This window comes from Dasypus novemcinctus, chromosome 6 (assembly GCF_030445035.2).
Source record: "Dasypus novemcinctus isolate mDasNov1 chromosome 6, mDasNov1.1.hap2, whole genome shotgun sequence".
Lineage (NCBI taxonomy): Eukaryota > Metazoa > Chordata > Mammalia > Cingulata > Dasypodidae > Dasypus > Dasypus novemcinctus.
Genome location: NC_080678.1, coordinates 106,188,943 through 106,206,761, shown reverse-complemented (window position 1 = coordinate 106,206,761; position 17,819 = coordinate 106,188,943). Strand labels below are relative to the sequence as shown.

At 54.6% G+C, this 17,819-nt stretch overlaps 1 protein-coding gene across 1 annotated transcript in view; it reads right to left on the bottom strand.

Annotated features, from left to right (window-relative positions):
• Positions 1 to 382: 382 nt before the first annotated feature.
• The window catches only part of LOC131278915 (disks large homolog 5-like), a 52,052-nt gene continuing 34,615 nt past the window's right edge, over positions 383 to 17,819 (bottom strand). The window contains 12 exon segments of the mRNA XM_058299552.1: positions 383 to 1,617; positions 3,095 to 3,204; positions 3,858 to 3,967; positions 4,982 to 5,109; positions 5,398 to 5,534; positions 12,428 to 12,631; positions 13,271 to 13,441; positions 14,258 to 14,406; positions 14,979 to 15,162; positions 15,727 to 15,873; positions 16,556 to 16,689; positions 16,990 to 17,152. Of these exon segments, the coding sequence (XP_058155535.1) occupies positions 1,469 to 1,617; positions 3,095 to 3,204; positions 3,858 to 3,967; positions 4,982 to 5,109; positions 5,398 to 5,534; positions 12,428 to 12,631; positions 13,271 to 13,441; positions 14,258 to 14,406; positions 14,979 to 15,162; positions 15,727 to 15,873; positions 16,556 to 16,689; positions 16,990 to 17,152 (1,786 nt within the window). The 3' untranslated portion in view covers positions 383 to 1,468.

The following is a 17,819-nucleotide window of genomic DNA, read 5'->3' as shown; positions in this document are numbered from 1 at the left end:
TTTAACTTTTGATACAAAGTAACATTTTAGTACAGAAAATCCCAGTCTGCCAGAACAGTACCTGTCTGCTCCCGTGTACCACCCTCACAGCCCGAGGCAGCCCGAGGCTCTGAGAATCCACCCCCGGGGGGCCTGAAGGTAACACAGCGAGACCTAGTCTACAGTTTTTCTTAATTGCGTGAGCTAGAAAACTTGTACCTATAAAACAAAGGACAGCATTGAGGACTGAAACTTCTTTTTGAACAACTGTGCAAGAAAATATATCCCTTTTTTTTTTAAAAAAAAGTCAGTAATGGCTAAACTACAATCTAATGTCCAGAATTACAAATAAAATGAAATAGGATTTCTTGCTAGGAAAATGAAATTGTTAGGAACAGATGAAAAGGCAGGGCACGCTCCCACAGAGCCCCATACAGTACCTGGGAAAAGGACGCACAGCTTCAGGAGATACCTCAACCCTTCCGCCCGAGACACCCGGCATGGGCAGCGCAAACCAGGCCCAAATGGAGACACCTCCACAGGGCCCGGTGCAGGCAGGGACGGCTGCCACCTAGACTGGAGAGGCCCCCGCTTCAGTTTTAGTTTCAGCGTAGAACGCGCCAATGCACTCGCCACACTCTAGAATGTAATAGCTTACGAGGCACCCCGCAAAATCTCCACTGGTCAAGGCTGTTGCCAACTACAGAACCTAAAAAGGACCCAACGGTACACAGTGGCCCTAGCTGAACAGAACCTGTCACCGGGAGTCTATGAAGCTCCAAGGGACCAAATGCTTAAAGGATAAACCCAGATGGAGGAAAAAACGAGAGGCTGTGGAAGGCAGGAGAGGAGGAGAGAGGCAAGTTTACTGGACTGCTAAAGCAGTCTTCCCTCCCCAGGGGGGGACGCTGCCGCTGGCGAGGCGACTCCACAAAGGCACTGGATCTGCCACCTCAAATGGCCTGAGCACCTGCGGTCACGGGGCCCTCCCTGGACAGGAGGAAGGCTGCCACAGCTCTGGTCCCACCGAGAACCTCCCGGAGCAAAGCAGCCGCTAGTGAGGTTCCAGAGTCGTTTCGCTGAAAGCAGGAAAAGAAACAGATGGGGCAGAAAGATGGAGGGGAGGCGGGGCAGGGGCTCGGCACCAACAACGTGAAGCCGTTCAAGTAAACAGAAACCACCAAATACTTAGAAGAGGCTTGTAAACTTGTGATCTGGAAGGTTCCCTTTGCAGCATCTCTGATTGGCTGGAGAAAGAAAGGTTGGTGTTGAACCCCTCTGTCGAAAGTCTTTTGTGTGTTTTTGTTCAGTCGAGTCTTAAGCACACAGGTGGGAGGAGCGCGGTCCGCTGCCCAGGCCTGGATCCATTTGGCCGCCACCCTCCATCACCCGGGCGGGAGCTTCTGGAGCCTGTGCTCGTGGGAGCCTCCCCTTCACGCTCCCACGCAGTTTTCTGGTTTTAGTCACTAAAGAGAGCTGAGCCACGCATTCATGCGGGCAGAACATGTGCAGTCTCTTCACAGGACGAGGTTTCCCTACAACGGGAAGGCTGGGATCCACAGGATTTATTTTGTTCTTGATTGACTGTTGCCAGGATTTGCGTGCAGATGCTTGAGAGGGCTCCTCCCTGGACGACCCCTGCAAAAGAGCCCCCCAAACACACATTCAGCTCAGAGGGAGGGCCTGGGGTCTTAAGGCCCCTTTTGCCGCCTGCTCTGAGCCTCTGCGGCACCCCTGCCCCCCGCCCACCCCACTCTCCTCCACCAGGCAAGAAGGTGGGGAGGAGAAATAATCATAAAAAAATAAATAAAAAGATAAAAGACAAAAAAATAGAAGAGTGGAGCGCACATCAGTTCCACGTCCCCCCTGTCCCTCCAGCGGCATCTGGTCGGCTCTTCAGCAGGCGGCTGGAAACACGGGCTCCAGCAAGGCTGGGCTGGGCCCCAGTTTACCCTGCAACCCGGGCGGCCAGGGCCTGGCCCCGCACACACACTGCCCACTGCCCCAATAACTCCCCGGGCTGGGGGATCCCAGCACATGGAAAGCCGCTTAGGGGAGGAAGGGTGGGTGTTGTGTGGCCCAGTCGGAAGAGGGATTCTAAAGGGAACTAGCATGAGTTTAAGGGGTCAGGCTTCCAGGCCCAGAGAAGATTCCAGCAAAGCCAATGAAATGCATTCCACTCTGGCCCAGCTCTGCCCTGCAGCCTTCAAACACCACAGATTCGGTGGATGCGAATCGGGCGATGCACCTCCAAGCTCTGCAGAACAGCGCTGGCCACAAGTGGGCCCCGGCTGCCAGAGGTGAGAGTGGAAGCGGACAGCGTGCAGAAACCGCCAGAGCCTGGCAGGGCAACTTTGTGTCAATCGAATGCAATAAAAAAGAGAGCCTGCATTTTCCAAGTCTGGGGGATTTTTAAGGTTTGTCTCTAGTAACTTGCTTTTAATGTGTTTGACAAAAGGACTGGTCTGTGATGGACTGGAAATTAAAACACATGGATGCACCCCTGACCACGGGGGGGCAAGAGAAGGAAGCCCTGTTCTAGATCACAACACACTCCACGATGTAAGTTCACTGCCCCTTTCTTCCCACGACCAAAACTTTAACCCCCTACGAGTGTCTGATTTTACTGAAGAGGCTGAAAACCAGGAAGGAAAAAGGCAGCAGGTAAGTTGGAGCCATGGTTTTTTTTGTTTTGTTTCAGAGCCCAGAGATGGGTTTTCTTCACACAACCCCGTGGCCGAAACTGACCACTGGGGGGACAGACGACCACGGCGCACACGCTGCCTGCTCGCCAGGGAGTGCTCGGATCCGGGGCCGCAGGGACCCAGGAGCTGCGCTATGTGGTTCCCAGGCCCCGAGATGGACCCACGGCTGCCCACTAAGAAGGTGGGTGAGAAAGACCAGCTGGTGACCAGGTGCACAGCTCAGAGAACTTTACATTTTCATCTTAAAACGCCTGGTGTCGCCAAGCGATGGAAACTCCAACACCTCAGCTGCGGTGAGAGGTGCCTGCAACCAGGCCCGGGAGGCGGCCCATGAGCCCGGACTCCTCCCGCTCTCAGGAAAGATGCCCTGGTGAAGCCTCTGACTCCTCCTCGCCGCGCCTGGCACCTACCTGTGAAGTACCTGCCGTACTCCTGCTCGATCTTCTGCGCCGCCTCAAACTGCTCTTTGGAATGCCTCTAAGTCACCTTGTCCCTCAGGTAGATGGGGTCCCTCTGCTCCCTGGTGGGACATCCAGCATAGGCTGAGCCTCTCCCCTCCCAGGCCCTCTTTTTCCTCTCCTCATCCAGGGGAAGGGCATCCCCCAGGCTGTGGGGCACCCCAGGAGCGCCTCGCAAAGCAGGGCAACAGCCCGCGGGTCCTGTCGGGGCTCTAGGCAGAGGGAACAGTGGGGGGCCCAGTGCGTGCACAGAGAGCAACAACCAGCTGGCCCCCAATGTGTGGGAGCCCAGGAAGGTAAAAGGAGAAGCAGCCTTGGCGGGCTGAGGACACCCCGAGGAAAAGGCACCTCAGCGAGAGCAGAGCCGGCCTGAGGCCGATCCGGGTCGGCCTGGCTCTGCCGGCCCTTTGTGTCCTCTGAGCCCCAAAGTGAGCAGAAGAGGAAAGGGGGGCGGAGAGGTGGGAAGGGGCTGTGCAGACAAAGCTGGGTGTGCGAAGGCACTGTGCGGCCCCCGAGCAGGGCTGAGGGGCTGCCTGGAGGAGGAGGGGACACAGTTAAAACGGCCTGGCTGAGATGGGATGGGCCCATGAGGGGCAGGGCCCCTCCCTTCCTCCTCCAAGCACCTCCTGCCTCTCCTTCGCTGCCCGCCCGCAACCAGGGCCACCGGCCCCCAGCCCTCACCGTCCAGGCCGAGCCCTGGGGCGGCGGCACCTACTTGATCTGCTTTGCGCTCTTGTAGTGGATGAAGATGACGATGGGGTAGATGTGCATGTTGTGCAGCCACTCGATGGCGTGGGGCGCGATGTCCAGGAGGCAGTGCCGGTTCTGGGGGAGGAGGGAGGGTGAGCACCACGGGCAGGGGCGAGGGGAGGGCGGCGCAGCCCAATCCAGACTTCCTTCCCTGCCTTCGCCCAGGTGTGGGGAACTTCTGGGATCCCTACCACACCACCAGCCCGGAGGCCTTATTTCTGCCAGACCCAGCAAATGAAGAGCTGGAGCATCCTGGAGGGGAGTGTGGCTTTGCGTGGCTGTGACTGACGCGTTCCCCGGGTCCCCTGAGCCTCCAGGCCGAATGGGGGACAATGAAAGGCCACAGGCTTGTGCCTGGGCCGCCCGCCCCAAACACCCCTGAAGCTGCACCGGGGAGTCCCGCCGAGCCCAGGGCACCCCTGGCGGAGGTCTTCCGCCCCCACAGGGCAGTGTGCACTTAGAGCCGCAAGAGGCCAACTCCTTCAACAGGAGGAACCAACCCAAAGAGGCGGACTGGCCAGCCCCAGTCGCAGAGACTGAGAAGGACAAGTCCTAAGGGGACCCCGAGTCCCCTGCTCTGCCGGGGTCTTTCCAACACGCCTTGCAGAGCCACCAGTCTTTTTCTCGGGCTTCCCGACAAATGGACCTGAGGGCTTCAAATGCATACAGAGCTAGATAGCAACGGTATGGAGGCAGGGCCCCCCAGGCGGCCGTGCTGGAAGCTGCGCACCAGCCTCCAGATGAGGCACACAAACCTAAGAGTCTGCTCACAGGTTCAGCAGAATCTGTTTCAGAATTCCCTGCAGGAGGCTCTTCCCTGGAGTTCAAAGTTCTCATCCACCACCTTGGAGGGGGAGCGGCCACAAGCTTGCCCTGGCGCCAAGAGCCAACGAGGGCAGGCGGCAGGTAGGTGGATTCTGCCAGAGAGCATGTGGATGAGCTCCGTGAAGGTGTGGGAAGAGCTGGGGGTGGGGAGCTCTAGAGACACGCAGGGCAGGGATGCACAGGCAAAGGGCCCTGACGCAGCCAGGGGCGCCCAATCCCGACACACAGTTGGGCCTCTTCCCTGCGGCCTAACGCGGGGGATACCTTTTCTGTGATTTCTTTTATTGAAGCCACCGTGGTGACGTCGAAATGCCCGCTTCTCCGCTTGTAGTCGACAAACAGGCAGTCTTTGACGCCCCACTCAATGGCCTGCTGGGAGGCCTTCATCACCTCTGCAAGGCAGGCACGTGGCATCAGGACTCTGCACCCCGAGGCCCCTTCCAGGTAGTGGGCACTGTTAGCCCTCACAGCCTCCCCCGGCCCCGAAGGGGCAAAGAAGCCGGCTGTGCACCAGCGCTTCAGGGACACGCCACTGCCCTCGCCCCGGGGGAGGCAGGGCCGGGGCCGCACACTGATCTGACCCAGTCTGTGGTCGCCTGTCCTCTAGGGAGGGCTCTGGAACAGCCTGCTCTGGCTGACTCAGGGACAGACGTGCCCGGCAGGCGAGGGGCACCCCTTACCAAGGGGGCATCTGCAGAACTTGCCGGGCGCCTCGTTCACCAGCATCTCCTTCACCACGTCCAGCAGAGGCCCCAGAACCAGGACAGGCCGCAGGGATGTGCACTCGACCTTCTGCACCCGCTGATAGGCCAGGCTGCTCGCCGGATCTGAAGGAGAGAAGGCGGCGGCGTCACCAGGCTCCATCACTCCCCGATGGATCTGTGGGGTCCGTCACACGGATCCACAGCCCGGCTGGGGACCAACTCGTCCCTGCTGCCCGGGACTCTCCTGCCAGGCGGGGGCAATGGGGCCCCTCTGTTGTTCCTGGAGACCAGCACAGTTCTCTCCCCCGCATGAAAGCCAAGTGTCCCCCAGTCCTTCAGCTCTCACATGCTTCCTTGTGTGCCCCGTGCCTGCTTTCCTTCCACCCAGTATCCAAGCTCCTCTTGAGATAAAGCCTGAGCTTAGCCAGGCCCGGTCAACAGGGTGTGAGCAGCTGCAGCTCCCACTTTCCAGCTCCCTCCCCATCGGCTGGGACGGAGGGAGCTGGAGCCAGCCCCGACCAGAGCCAGCCCTGACCACCAAGGTGAAGAGAGGCCTTTGGAAACGGCCACAAGACAGAAGGGAACTGGGCCCCTGGACGGACCCCACAACACAGCGCCTCCCCCAGGCCACCCGCCAGCTTGGACAGTTAGAGGTGACAGAAACAAGCTTCCCATCAAGTTTAAGACACTGTTGTCTGGTCTCAGTGAAAGCAGTTGAAGCAGCATGCACTGCACCTTGCATCCCACATAATGGACATAAAAGCCCTGCAGGAGAATACTGTGCCTCAAAACCTGTAAGCACCTTCTTTGCATCCAGCTGGTTCAAGTCGCCGCGTTGGCATCTCAGAAGTACAGAGTGCACAATAGAAAGCTCAGACTCTGCCTGGCACCAGGAAATAACCGATGTGAAGAGACAACACGAGCTGCTTAACAGCACTAGGCAGCAGAACAAGGGCCTCCAGATAGCAGCAGGGGGTGGAACAAATGCTAGGGGTTGGAGTAGGGGATGAAGAGGCCACCAGAAGGCCCGGGAGTGGGCGGGATGACAGCTGGGCCCGAGGCGGAGCATGGAGGGATGTGCAGGGCGCCAGGTGAGGGCGAGGGCCAGCGCCAGGCTGAGCAGCAGGCAGGCCTGAGGGCGAGGCTGAGCAGGTCTCCCCGCTCCCTCAACCCGCCCCAAGCGCGGCTTTTTTGACGGCCAGTTGTCCACGCCCATCCACGTGGCTCTCTAAACAACCTAGTGTTCCACAGAAGGCCAGAGTCACAAGACAATCTGTTTTAAAAAAAAGTGAGGGAGGATGTGGTGGTCAAATAAGCTTGGGAAACGCCACACACATCACATTCATCACCTGAGAACCTCCACGCATTTGAGGAAAGTGTCTAAGGAGTCCCCGGAAAAAGATCTTCCTCCAAGAAGAGACGAACATCTTCTTGCGTAAAGAAAAAAAAAAATTACAGATAAAGCTAAAGTCCTCTCTGATGCCCGTTTCCCAATTCTGGTCCCCTACTGGCCTCTTCAGAGGTGACTAATATTATGGGATGGAAGCATATCCTTCCAGTCATTTTGTTATTCTCAAACATTGATTTTTATATATTCATAAAACTATATAATATATTGCTATTGCATGTGTTTGACAAAAATAGCATGATAATATATTCTGCAACTCTTTGACTTAGTGTTCTGTTTCTGGAATGCACCCAAGCTGATTCAGACATATCTCATTTACTCCTTTTGAGCTTCACGAATATGCATCCATTCCCCCGTTTCTGGACATTAAATCAGTATTTCCCTTAACTTACTTGAACAAGAACCATATTCTCTTAACTACTGTTAACACCCATTTAACAGATGCACGTTCCTCCCTGACTAATCCCCATCAGAAGTCCTCACAATTACAGAATCGTAGGGCTAGAGAGCATCTTTCCTATCACTGAATATAACCAGGTAAGTTAGAGGCCCAAAGAACTGTGGGCCATCCAAGGTCACAGCTAACCAGGGCAGAGCACAGGGGTGGTCTCAGGGGCTCCATCCGTACCGTAATGACCTCTTGAAAAGGAAGCACCAGTGCTCAGTGCATAGCCCTGAGACATGCCTGCACAGGTCCCTAAGGGGTCAGGGACAAGGCCAGCCCGTCCTCCGTGGCGGTGGACAGCCCATGACGGTGGGCGTGCAATCACGAGGAGGAGGTCTTCTGGGGACACATGCGGCAGCTGGAACCAATGAACTAAAGCAGGAATTCAAATGCCACATAAAAGAAGAAACACCTTTCTGGAGGCATCACAGAGCTGTTGAGGCAACCAGGATTTGAGATGCAAGATCCTGGGGAGAAGGGAACCCCGAAACAGTAAGCCTCCCTCCGACAGAGCATTTGCAGTTTTTGGAGTAAAAGCGAGAGGCAAAGAAGCCAGCAGAGCTGTTGGCAACCACCAAGCAGGTGAGACGAAATATAGTTTAGGACTGCCAAGGCAGCCAGGGCTTGAGGGGCCAGGATTCCAGAGAGAAGGGAGAGGCAAAGAAGTAAGCCTGATATTCACCCGTTTTTCCTTAAAGTCATTTGCCAAATTCCTAAGCAGAGAAAAGAAGCTGAGAGTTTAAGAAAGTCACTAAATTGCAGAACTGAGGTCCCTGCAGTCTCATGGTGCTGAGGAGACAGAGTCAGGGAGTCAAGGACAGCTAGCAAGGAGGGGCCTAAATGACACCCCAGGCTCAGACGGGACCACTGAAGGGCCACGCCTAGATTTCAGGATGAACCTCCAACTGCACAAAAGCTGCAGCTCAGCCTCAGGTCCATTCAGTGCCTGCCTGCAGCAAGGTGACCCGCCACCGCTCTGGAGGACAGGGCCCCAACAATTTCCTAACTGCTGACATTTCAACCAAAGATGACCAGGTATTCCAGGAGAAAAAAGAAAGACAATAGGAGACTCACAGATAACCAGGAAGAATGATGACCCAGTCTTTAAAATTAATGTGATTGATAAGTTTAAGAAAACAGATAACAAGAAGGAAAATTTCACCAGGGAATTAAAATCTACTAACGATGAAGCAAATGAAAACTCTAGAATCAAAAGATGCAATTTATGAAATTAAGAACATACTGGACACGACAGAAGAGGAGATTAAGGAACTAGGAAAAAAGGCCAGTAGAAAACATCCATACTGGAGCATAGAGAGAAGAAAAGAGACAGAAAATGGAGAAAAAAACATGTCAAAGATAAACGGGCATGGTCAAAAGCACAAAGGACAGGAGTAGAACAGAAAGGTAGGTAGTGGTTGAAGAAACACAATTTTATTTTAATTTTTTTAATGGTGGAAATAATTGAAAAGCCTAAAACCTGGGCCATTCTAACAAATAACCAACAATTATTTGAGTGACACTCTGCCAGGCACTGTCAGGGAGACCAACCTAGATCCTCATGATGTGGAATTAGGAAGCTCTGATGCTTATGAATGTGGGAAAGCACTGACGAAAACAGTAAATATTAAAAAGGGTATTAAACTGCACACACATGTATATATGTAGTTATGTATGTATGTACAAGTGTGTTTAATACATTACAATAACTATGCAAAAAAAAAAAAAAAAAACCTATGGAAAGAAGACACCGCAGTAAGATATACCAAAATATCACAGATTTAAAAACAAAAAGAAACGATGGCCAGAATTTTCCAAAACTGACCAAAGTGTCAAGCTACGGTACTCAAGAAAGTGTTAAGAACTCCCCAAGCAGGATAATCGTAAAGAAAACTGAAGACAAATCTTAAAAGCAATGGGGGGTTGGGGAGCAAAATATTACCTTCAACAATAAGGGTATGAAAAATGACTTCTCTCCAGAAACCAGAAACAGCAGGCTCTTCAAAACCATATTCAGGTCCCAATCCCCAGAACTTGTTACTATTACCTTACATGGCAAAAGAGGTGATGCAGTTAAGGATAGCAAGAGGAGGAGCTTACCTGGGTGAGCCCTAAATGCAATCACGGGTGTCCTTGTAAGCGGCAGATACACATGGCAGAGAAGATGGAGCAGAGGGAGAAAGATGCGGGTGCTGTGGTCACAGGCCACGGAAGGCCAGCTGCCACCAGACCTGGAAGAGGCAAGGAAGGACCCGCCCCAGAGCCTCAGAGGGAGACTGACTCTCCTAACACCGGATTTCAGTCCAAAGATGCTGCGTAGGACTTCTGGCCTCTGGGCTCTGAGAAAAGTGCGTATTGTTTTCAGCCACGTGGTTTGTGGTAATTTTGTTATGATGGCCCAAGGGAAATGAATGTATCATGAAAGCCAGGAGACAGTCAATAACACCTTTAAACTGATTAAACAAAACACCTGTCCATCTAAAACTCTATACTATCCCCAGTGAAAATCATCTTCAGAAATGATGGCAAAACAGACATTTTCAGACAAACTGAGAGACTTCATCAACAACAAACCTCTTCTACAAGACATACTGAAGGGAGGTGTTCAGCAGAAAGAAACAAAATCAGAAGTAAACACATAACTGCAAGAGGGAATGAAGGGGGAAACAGACTTGGCCCAGTGGTTAGGGCGTCCGTCTACCACATGGGAGGTCTGTGGTTCAAACCCCAGGCCTCCTTGACCTGTGTGGAGCTGGCCCATGCACAGCGCTGATGCGCGCAAGGAGTGCCATGCCATGCAGGGGTGTCCCCCACGTAGGGGAGCCCCACAGGCAAGGAGTGCACCCGTAAGGAGAGCCACCCAGCATGAAAGAAAGCACAGCCTGCCCAGGAATGGCGCCGCACACACTTCCCATTCTGCTAAGGACAACAGAAGCGGACAAAGAAACAAGACGCAGCAAAAAGACACAGGGAACAGACAACCGGGGGAGGGGAGGAATTAAATAAATAAATAAATCTTTTTAAAAAAAGAAAGAATGAAGGGTAATGGAAAGAGTAAATATAAGTGAACAGTTGGCCGGCAAATCAATAATACTCTCTTGTGTTTAAAGTATACATAGAATTATAATGCGAATACAAAAGGTGGGAAGGAGGTAAATGAAATTACAGTATTCTGATGATCTAGAATCTTTCCTTATAACTAATATCAGTAGTAAGTCAGCGATGCATGTTGTGTAGTCTACTGTAACCCCACAAAGGAATAAAATGAAAATGAATAACTTTAAAAACTAAGAGATGAGGAAAGGGGTGGGATGAAATAGCAAACATACTTGATTAATACAAAAAAAAAAAAAACCCAAGAAGGGAAAAGAGGCAAGAAAAATAGAAAACAAATAGACAATAAATGTAAATCCAAATGTATCAGTAATTACATTTCATGCAATGGATGAAATACTCTTATTGAGTGACCAGAACAATTACATGTATGTTCAGGCTGTGAAAACTCTCTATGTTGTTCATGTCTCAGTAAATGTTGTGCCCTTTTCTGTACATATATTTCAGTAGAATTTTTTAAAAAGACATATGGTCACAGTGGATTAAAAAAAAATCCATATGCTACTTGTAAGAGATATTTAAATATGAAAAGATAGGAAGAATTCAAAGTAAAAGGATGGGAAAAGATGACCCAGAAGAAAACTCGTAGAACTGAATCAGACAAAATAGATTTCAATGCAAGAAACATGACAGACCTAAAGACATTTCACAATGATAAAAGGGTCAATTTACCAGAAAGATATGTATTAATTTAAAATGTACTTAATGACAATTTCAAAAATTGTCATGCAAAATTGAAGGACTAAAAGGAAGATTTGACAAATGGCTGTTTTTCAAAGATATATACATATCTAGGACATACCCCAAATGCACTGGAGACGGTCCCTGCGAGAGGGAAGAAGGGGACAGGGGAGAGCAGGCAGCGAGGAATGAAGGAAAACCCAAAGAGGGAGAAGCGTAGCCCTAGCCCTAACTGAGGCGCTGGCAAACTTTTCCTGTGAAGGGCACGGGAGTATGCATTTCAGACCAATGGCAAAGCTGAGCGAGACTGGGGTAACAGTCCCCTTCAATTTTATATTTAAACATAAAAACCACCCTTAGCTCGCAGGCGCAGAAAAACAGGCAGGCAGACCAGGCCCCCGGGCTCTAGTCTTAACGGAGAGTAATGGGGAGCCCGGGACCCAGGGTGTAGGTAACTCCACTCTCTGAGCCCCAGGCCTCCATTTTAAACACAGAGGAGAAGGGACAGGAAAGGGAGGGAAGAAGGAAGCCACCCCCCCTTCTGTTCCCAGAGGCCCCTGCCCGCCCTTCCCCTGCATGCTGTGCCTGCCCTGCGCCATGCCTGCCATGCCCCGTGCCTGTCCTACCCCTGCCCGCCCTGCACCGTGCCCGCCCTGCCTGGCTGGCACACATCCTAGGGCTACAGGCCAAAATCAGAGCAGCCTTGGGAAGGGCCTGCTTTACAGGACAAATGCACCCTCCCCTCGAGGCCGTCTGCCAGGGTCCACCTGACCTTCCCTGATACTTGACACCAAGGACCTGTGGAGATGGGTGGCCCTGGGTCACCACCAAGCAGCCTGAAACGCAGCCATTCTGGAAGCAACATCCCTGAGCAGAGACTGCTTTCGGCCTCCCCACTGCCCATCTTTGTCTCTCCCTTACTAACAGGGTTTCCTGTAACGTTGAGGCCACAATGCACCCAGCCAAATCCCTCTTTTCCCATGTCCCTGGCAGATGAGAGTGGTCAGTGAGATACAAGTGGAAGCCACAGCATGGGGCTGTGATTTAAAGAGAGTTGTCAGGCAGAGGTCCAGCCTCCTTCCTGCCACCTGAAACAAAGACATGATGGCTAGAGCTGCAAAGACACACATGGTGACCACAGGGAAGCCCCAAGACCGGAGCCACATACTATGGGTGACAAGCAAAATGATCATAGACTCTGAAAACTGCAGCGCCACCCAACCAACCCAGATGCCTGCCACCAGCCTTCTTGCATTTGAAAGAAAAATAGACCCTGTCTTGCTTAAGCCACTGTCTTGAGGCTTAAGTGATAAACATCAACTCAAATCCTGAGAGTCCACTGGAAAACCAAGTTTAGCCACTTGCCTTCAAAGAGTGGAATGGAGTCATTGGAAAAGGCGTCCAAGGCCAGGAGATCCCTCCCTTCTTTGGACCCACTGCGCTTGTGCTTATGTTTCCTTCGAAAGAAGGACCTGCGTGCGGCGGCCAACAGCGTCTTTGCAGCGTTGTTATCATCTTTGACTTCGGACATGCTGAGCCTCCTGGAGAATTCTTGGTCCATCCTGTGGCCGCAGAGAATGGCAGTGCTGGGCAAGGCTGCTGGGACCATCTCCCTGCCCACACTGCTCGGTGAGGAAGGCGAGAGCTGATACAGGACCAGGGCCTGTTCCAGGGCTCCCCTTTGCAGGTTTCATAGCTACTTCACCCAGCCCACCACCGAGGACCCCTTCACCCACCTTTGCAGGGGGTTGCACAAACACCAGTGCTAGGGGCCAGCTCTTAGGAATTTCTACCACTTTCTACTCGGATCAGTGTCAAAGGAACTGCCACGAAAGCCCTCACTTAATAGCATTTTCTTGAGCCTGTTTTCCCTTTTTTTTTTTTTTTCAGGAGGTACCAGGGATTGAACCTGGGACCTTGTACATGGGAAGCAGGTGCTCAAACCTCTATGCTACAGCTGCTCCCCAGCTTAACAGCATTTAAAGTTATGCTTCCTGAGTCACCACTGTCTCTCTGCACAATTCTGATTTATGCCAGGGGCAGTTCCTTAGATAACTGATCTTGGCCAACCAGAGGTGGGAACGAGCAGCTTAGCCCTCCCCGCAGCCCAGCCCCTGCCCTTCATCCCTGGGACAGCTCCGTGGCTGGCGGCCCACTCTGCCCCCGCCCAAACCCCCGGCCCGGGGCTGGAGAAGACATACACATATTTTCTGGGAATCTGCCCGTGCTGGATCTTCTGGGCGTTCTCGTCCAGCTGCCAGGCCATCCAGTAGCCAAACGTGCCCTGGGGCAAGGTGTCATCAATATAGAGGATGTCATCCTTCTTAAAGCTCAGCTCATGCTCCACCTCTGCCAGCCGGTCGTACAGGGCCCTGGGTGGGTTGAGGATGCGATCAGGGGGAGCTGCACCCTGAAGGAGCCGCCCCCCAAGACTGCTCTCCTGCACTGTGCTTCCCCCAGACTAAAAAGTCATTCCAGAAACTGGAGCTGGGTCTTCCCACTCTGCAGCGGCTCCCCGAAGGCGGGCGCCCGTGCTCTGCACAGGAGGACGAAGGTGGTGCCTTCCCCTAGGACTAGGGCAGCACCGTCTCCTTCAGACTGAGAACTTCTGGCCAAGACCTGAGGCCCTGCCCTCCCCTTCCAAATGGGTCTTCTTGCATGCCTTCCCTCCTGAAGGCAAGGGCCATGGTTCCTACAGACTGGAGACCCCACAAGATGGAAATAGGCCATGGAGACAGGGAAATGCACCACATGGTACTTCAGGATCAGTGGTTCTTAATTTTGGGGGGGTCTCAGATCTGAGGGATCATGAAGAAAGCTAAAAGTCCCTCCCAGGAAATGCTTAATCCTGTGCCTGCACCCACACCATGTCACAAGGCACCCCAACGTCCACATGCACACTGCTGGGCAAGACGGGAAGGGGAGGAGGGCAGACCAGAGGGAAAGGGGGATCTGTGGCCTCCAAATCCCCCCAGGCCCTAAGCCCCAAATAAGGAAGCCCACCTGCTCCTCAAAGCCCGCAAGGGTGTTTCGAAGTCACGAGCACCATGCTGTGACTTGCAGATCAGGGGGTCAGGTAACAGCTACCATGGCCCTACCCTTAGGAGGCAGGAAGCACAGGGGCACTGATGAGGAATGGAGCGCCACAGGAGGCCGCTCCCCTGGCCCCGACCCCCCAGGCCCGGCACCTGATGTAGAAGCTGTCGCCAGGCAGGCCCTTGATCCTGGTGAACTCCTCGGGCCAGTACTGCACCTTCAGGTGGACGCTGTCCTTGGGCTTCAGCATCTTCACGTAGACCTCCTCCACCATCTTGCTCCGGATGTCCAGGGAGCCGTACTGCCCGGGGATGAGGGGGGTTGGGGTCAGAAGGGCAGAAACCAGGGGGCGGCCTGGATAGCCAGGAGAGGCCAGTGTGGCGAAGAGGCAGAGAACCGACATCCCCCTACCTGGGAGCCCCCCTGCCTCCCCTCTGGAGGAAGGGCTGAATCCTTGGGGTCTCCCCCAGTGCCCAGGAAAAGCCACGTTCGAGTCCTCGTGCAAGTATGAGATATTCGAAATACAGCACTCCCTCTCGTTGCACTTGAACCTTTAAATATCTATGCACCAACTCTTCATCAAAAGGGGACCCTGTGCAGGGGAGGTACAACTCTCCCTGTCAAATCTGAGGCTGCTGCGCACAAGAGCAGAGCATCTTCTCCTGGACCCCCACAGCCAGGCTGGGGGGCTCTGCCCACAGCTTCTCAGAGGCCTGCCCGGCTTCCCAGGGGTCTACCCAGAGGGTCCATGCAGCACCCTGGGTTTATGAGGGTTTAAAATAAAATCACCCAGGGGTCACCCGGCATCAAGTCTGCGCTGTCTGTCCCCGGGGCCATCTGAGACAGACCCCCAGGGTGCAGCTAAGGACTCACCTCAAGGAGGAGGTCCCCTGGCACGAGGCCGTCGGGACCCCTGGCAGGGCTGTCGTCCTCCACCTCGGCCACGAACACCCCGTGCAGGTTCCCGCCACATAAGTGCACCCCGAGCTCCAGCTGAGACTTTTTGATGAAGATGACTCGCGGCTCTGGGGTCTTCTTGTTGGCATCTCCCACCATCCTTTCGGGAAGAAAGACGAAGTTGCTCGATCACGCACAGACAGGGAGGCGGGCACGGGCAAGTCAGAACTGCGGCTGATCCGGACCCGGGCTCTACTTGCCTCACGGTCTCCCGCCTCCCCCTGCCACCCTCCTGCAGCCTTTCAACTGCGCCACTGAGCCTGTGCCCAGGACCACGCCCTCTAAACCAGGAGCTCCCTGGGGGTGAAACTGCTCTGACGGCCCCAACCCAGAGCCTGATAAACAAGTGAGGGATAAAAGGAAAAGAGAGAGGAGAGGTGGGGCAGAGAGGGAGTCAATGGGAAAATGAGAAAAAAGAAGGAGGGGGGAGGAAAAGAGCGGCTATGGCATGCACCTCCCCGCCCTACCAACACCAAAGACCCGGTGTGCGGCTGGGGTGGCTGGGGTGGCTGGCAGCCGGTGGGGACGCAGCAGCTGGGGGGTGGGGAGGGCTGGCAGCAGCCCCCATGCCCATGCGCTCAGAGGAAGAGCTGGGGCTCACAAGGACCCCCCGCCTGGCTGCCCGCACAAAGGGAGGGCTCCCAGCCCATGCCGGCTGGCCGACCTGGAGCTGGGCGTGCTCTGCTTGCACGGGGGCATGCCAGGGCCCTCGTTCTGCTCCATCAGGGGATCGATGGCAGAGGCGTGCTCCGGGGTGGTGGCACCACTTCCCTGGAGTGTGGAGTGGGTGCTCGCAGGGTCCAGGTGGGAACTGGAGTGGGGAGGGGCAGGGAGAATGAGGGGCAGCCGCCCAGAGCCACACCCCTCCAATGACAACGCGGGTCCTAAGGGGGGATTGGGTCCACGTGGGTCCTACCCCGAAGCCCAAGGAGATGCAGGTGCCTCGGAGCTTGGACGCGCGTGGCCGGTCACCTGCAGGAGGCGCCGGTCCACCTCTCCCCTACCCAGGGCCCACTATGTCCTCAACCCCGAGGTCCTCTCAGACCACCTCTGGCCTGATGCCTGCGGCACCCCGGTGACATGTGAATTCTCTGTCCCTTTTCCTTGGCTCATGTCTCGACCCCCCACTAAGCTGCAACGTGCTAGGCTACTGAGAACCCTGTCTCCCCCTTCTCTCACCTGCCCCACGGCCCACAGCCCGGGCTAAGACACAGGCAGGGGTGCAGGGTCTGCTCAGGACAGAGTGTGCCTGAGAATCCCGCCCTGGGCTTCAGCCTCTGGCTACCCAATGCGACCCTGGCCCACAGTTAACTCGCCCAGTTTCAGGAGGAGACATGTCCCTTTAAATGTCTCTCTCATCCAAAATCTAGGCTGGTCAACTCTCCTCCTCCCAGGAGCCGGAGGCCCAGGAGATGCAGCTGGTAGCCCTGCTCTCCAGCAGCTCGCCCGTCCCGCCCACTCCCCAGCCCACAGTCCAGGGCCTCCGGCCTCACCTGGAGCGTGAGTGGCTGCCCAGCTGGTGCATGTGTGGGTTGTACTGGGCCAGGATGGTGACAGTGTCACACTGCTGCCCGATGATGAGCCAGGCCTGCTGCTCCGTGGCACTCCGCAGGTTTATGCCATTGAACTGGGGAGACACCCACAAAGGGCTGGGGACAGGATGTGGGGGGTGGGCTAGGCAACAGGGGCATGGGGGGTGGGCTGGGGGATGGGCACATGGATGTGGGGGGAGAGCTGGGGGATAGGCACTTGGGGTGCAGGCTGGGGGATGGGGATGGGGATGTGGATGTGGGGTGCAGGCTGGAGGATGGGGACGGGGATGTGGGGGGTGGGCTGGCAGATGGGGAGGAGAGGAGGCCGAGGAGGAGAGGAGGGAGAGGAGGAGAATGCTGCCACGAACATGCTACGGAGGGCAGCCCTCTCTCACCTCAAGTAACTGATCTCCGTACTCCAGGCCGGCCTGGTGGGCGATGCTTCCCCTGGTCACCTTGGAGACGTAGATCCCGCCCTTCTCACCACTCATGATGGAGATCCCCAGAGGCTCCAGGCCCTTGTGCACCTTAACGTGGCGTGGCTCCTCCACGTAAGACCTTGGAAGAGAGCCAGCAGTTTGGGGGACTCAGATCCAAAGAGTTCTGGGGAAGGGTCTGTGCTCAGGCATGCAACTGGGCTATGCAGAAGAGGCCAGGGAGCACAGGTGCTCCTGGGGTGACACAGGCAGGTGGAGGAGTGGCTACCCCAACTCTCTCATGACAAATGATGCATGTTCCTGCAACCTCATGTAATATGAACATGGCAGCAATGGACACCAAAGCACCCCATCCCAGAGACACGAGAACAGTCCGTGTGAACTATAAACACTGATACGTGCAGGGGAAAACCCTGAGATTCTCCACGTGAGCCGAGCTGCCTCACACAGTATGCGATTTACAAACTCCAGCAGGGTCCCAAGAACCCCTTCCTGGGAAAAGAGATGGCTTCTGGGGTGACAGTCCCTTGAGGAAAGACAGTATAAAATATCAGTTTTTATATTTATTGGCTACCCAGGGTGATGCAAATTGATCATGGCCCCCTTTGGACGGCTTGGGTTTGCAGCGGCAGTCAGCATGGAAGCCATGGAAAGACCATGCCCTTGCTGCACCCCCGGGGAGCCGCCCCCCGTGCCCGTGGGCGTGAGAAGGACCTGGGCCCGGCAGGCACAGGCAGTCTCAGAAGAGGTCTGTGGTGGTACGGATCGCAGGAGAGCTGAGATTACAC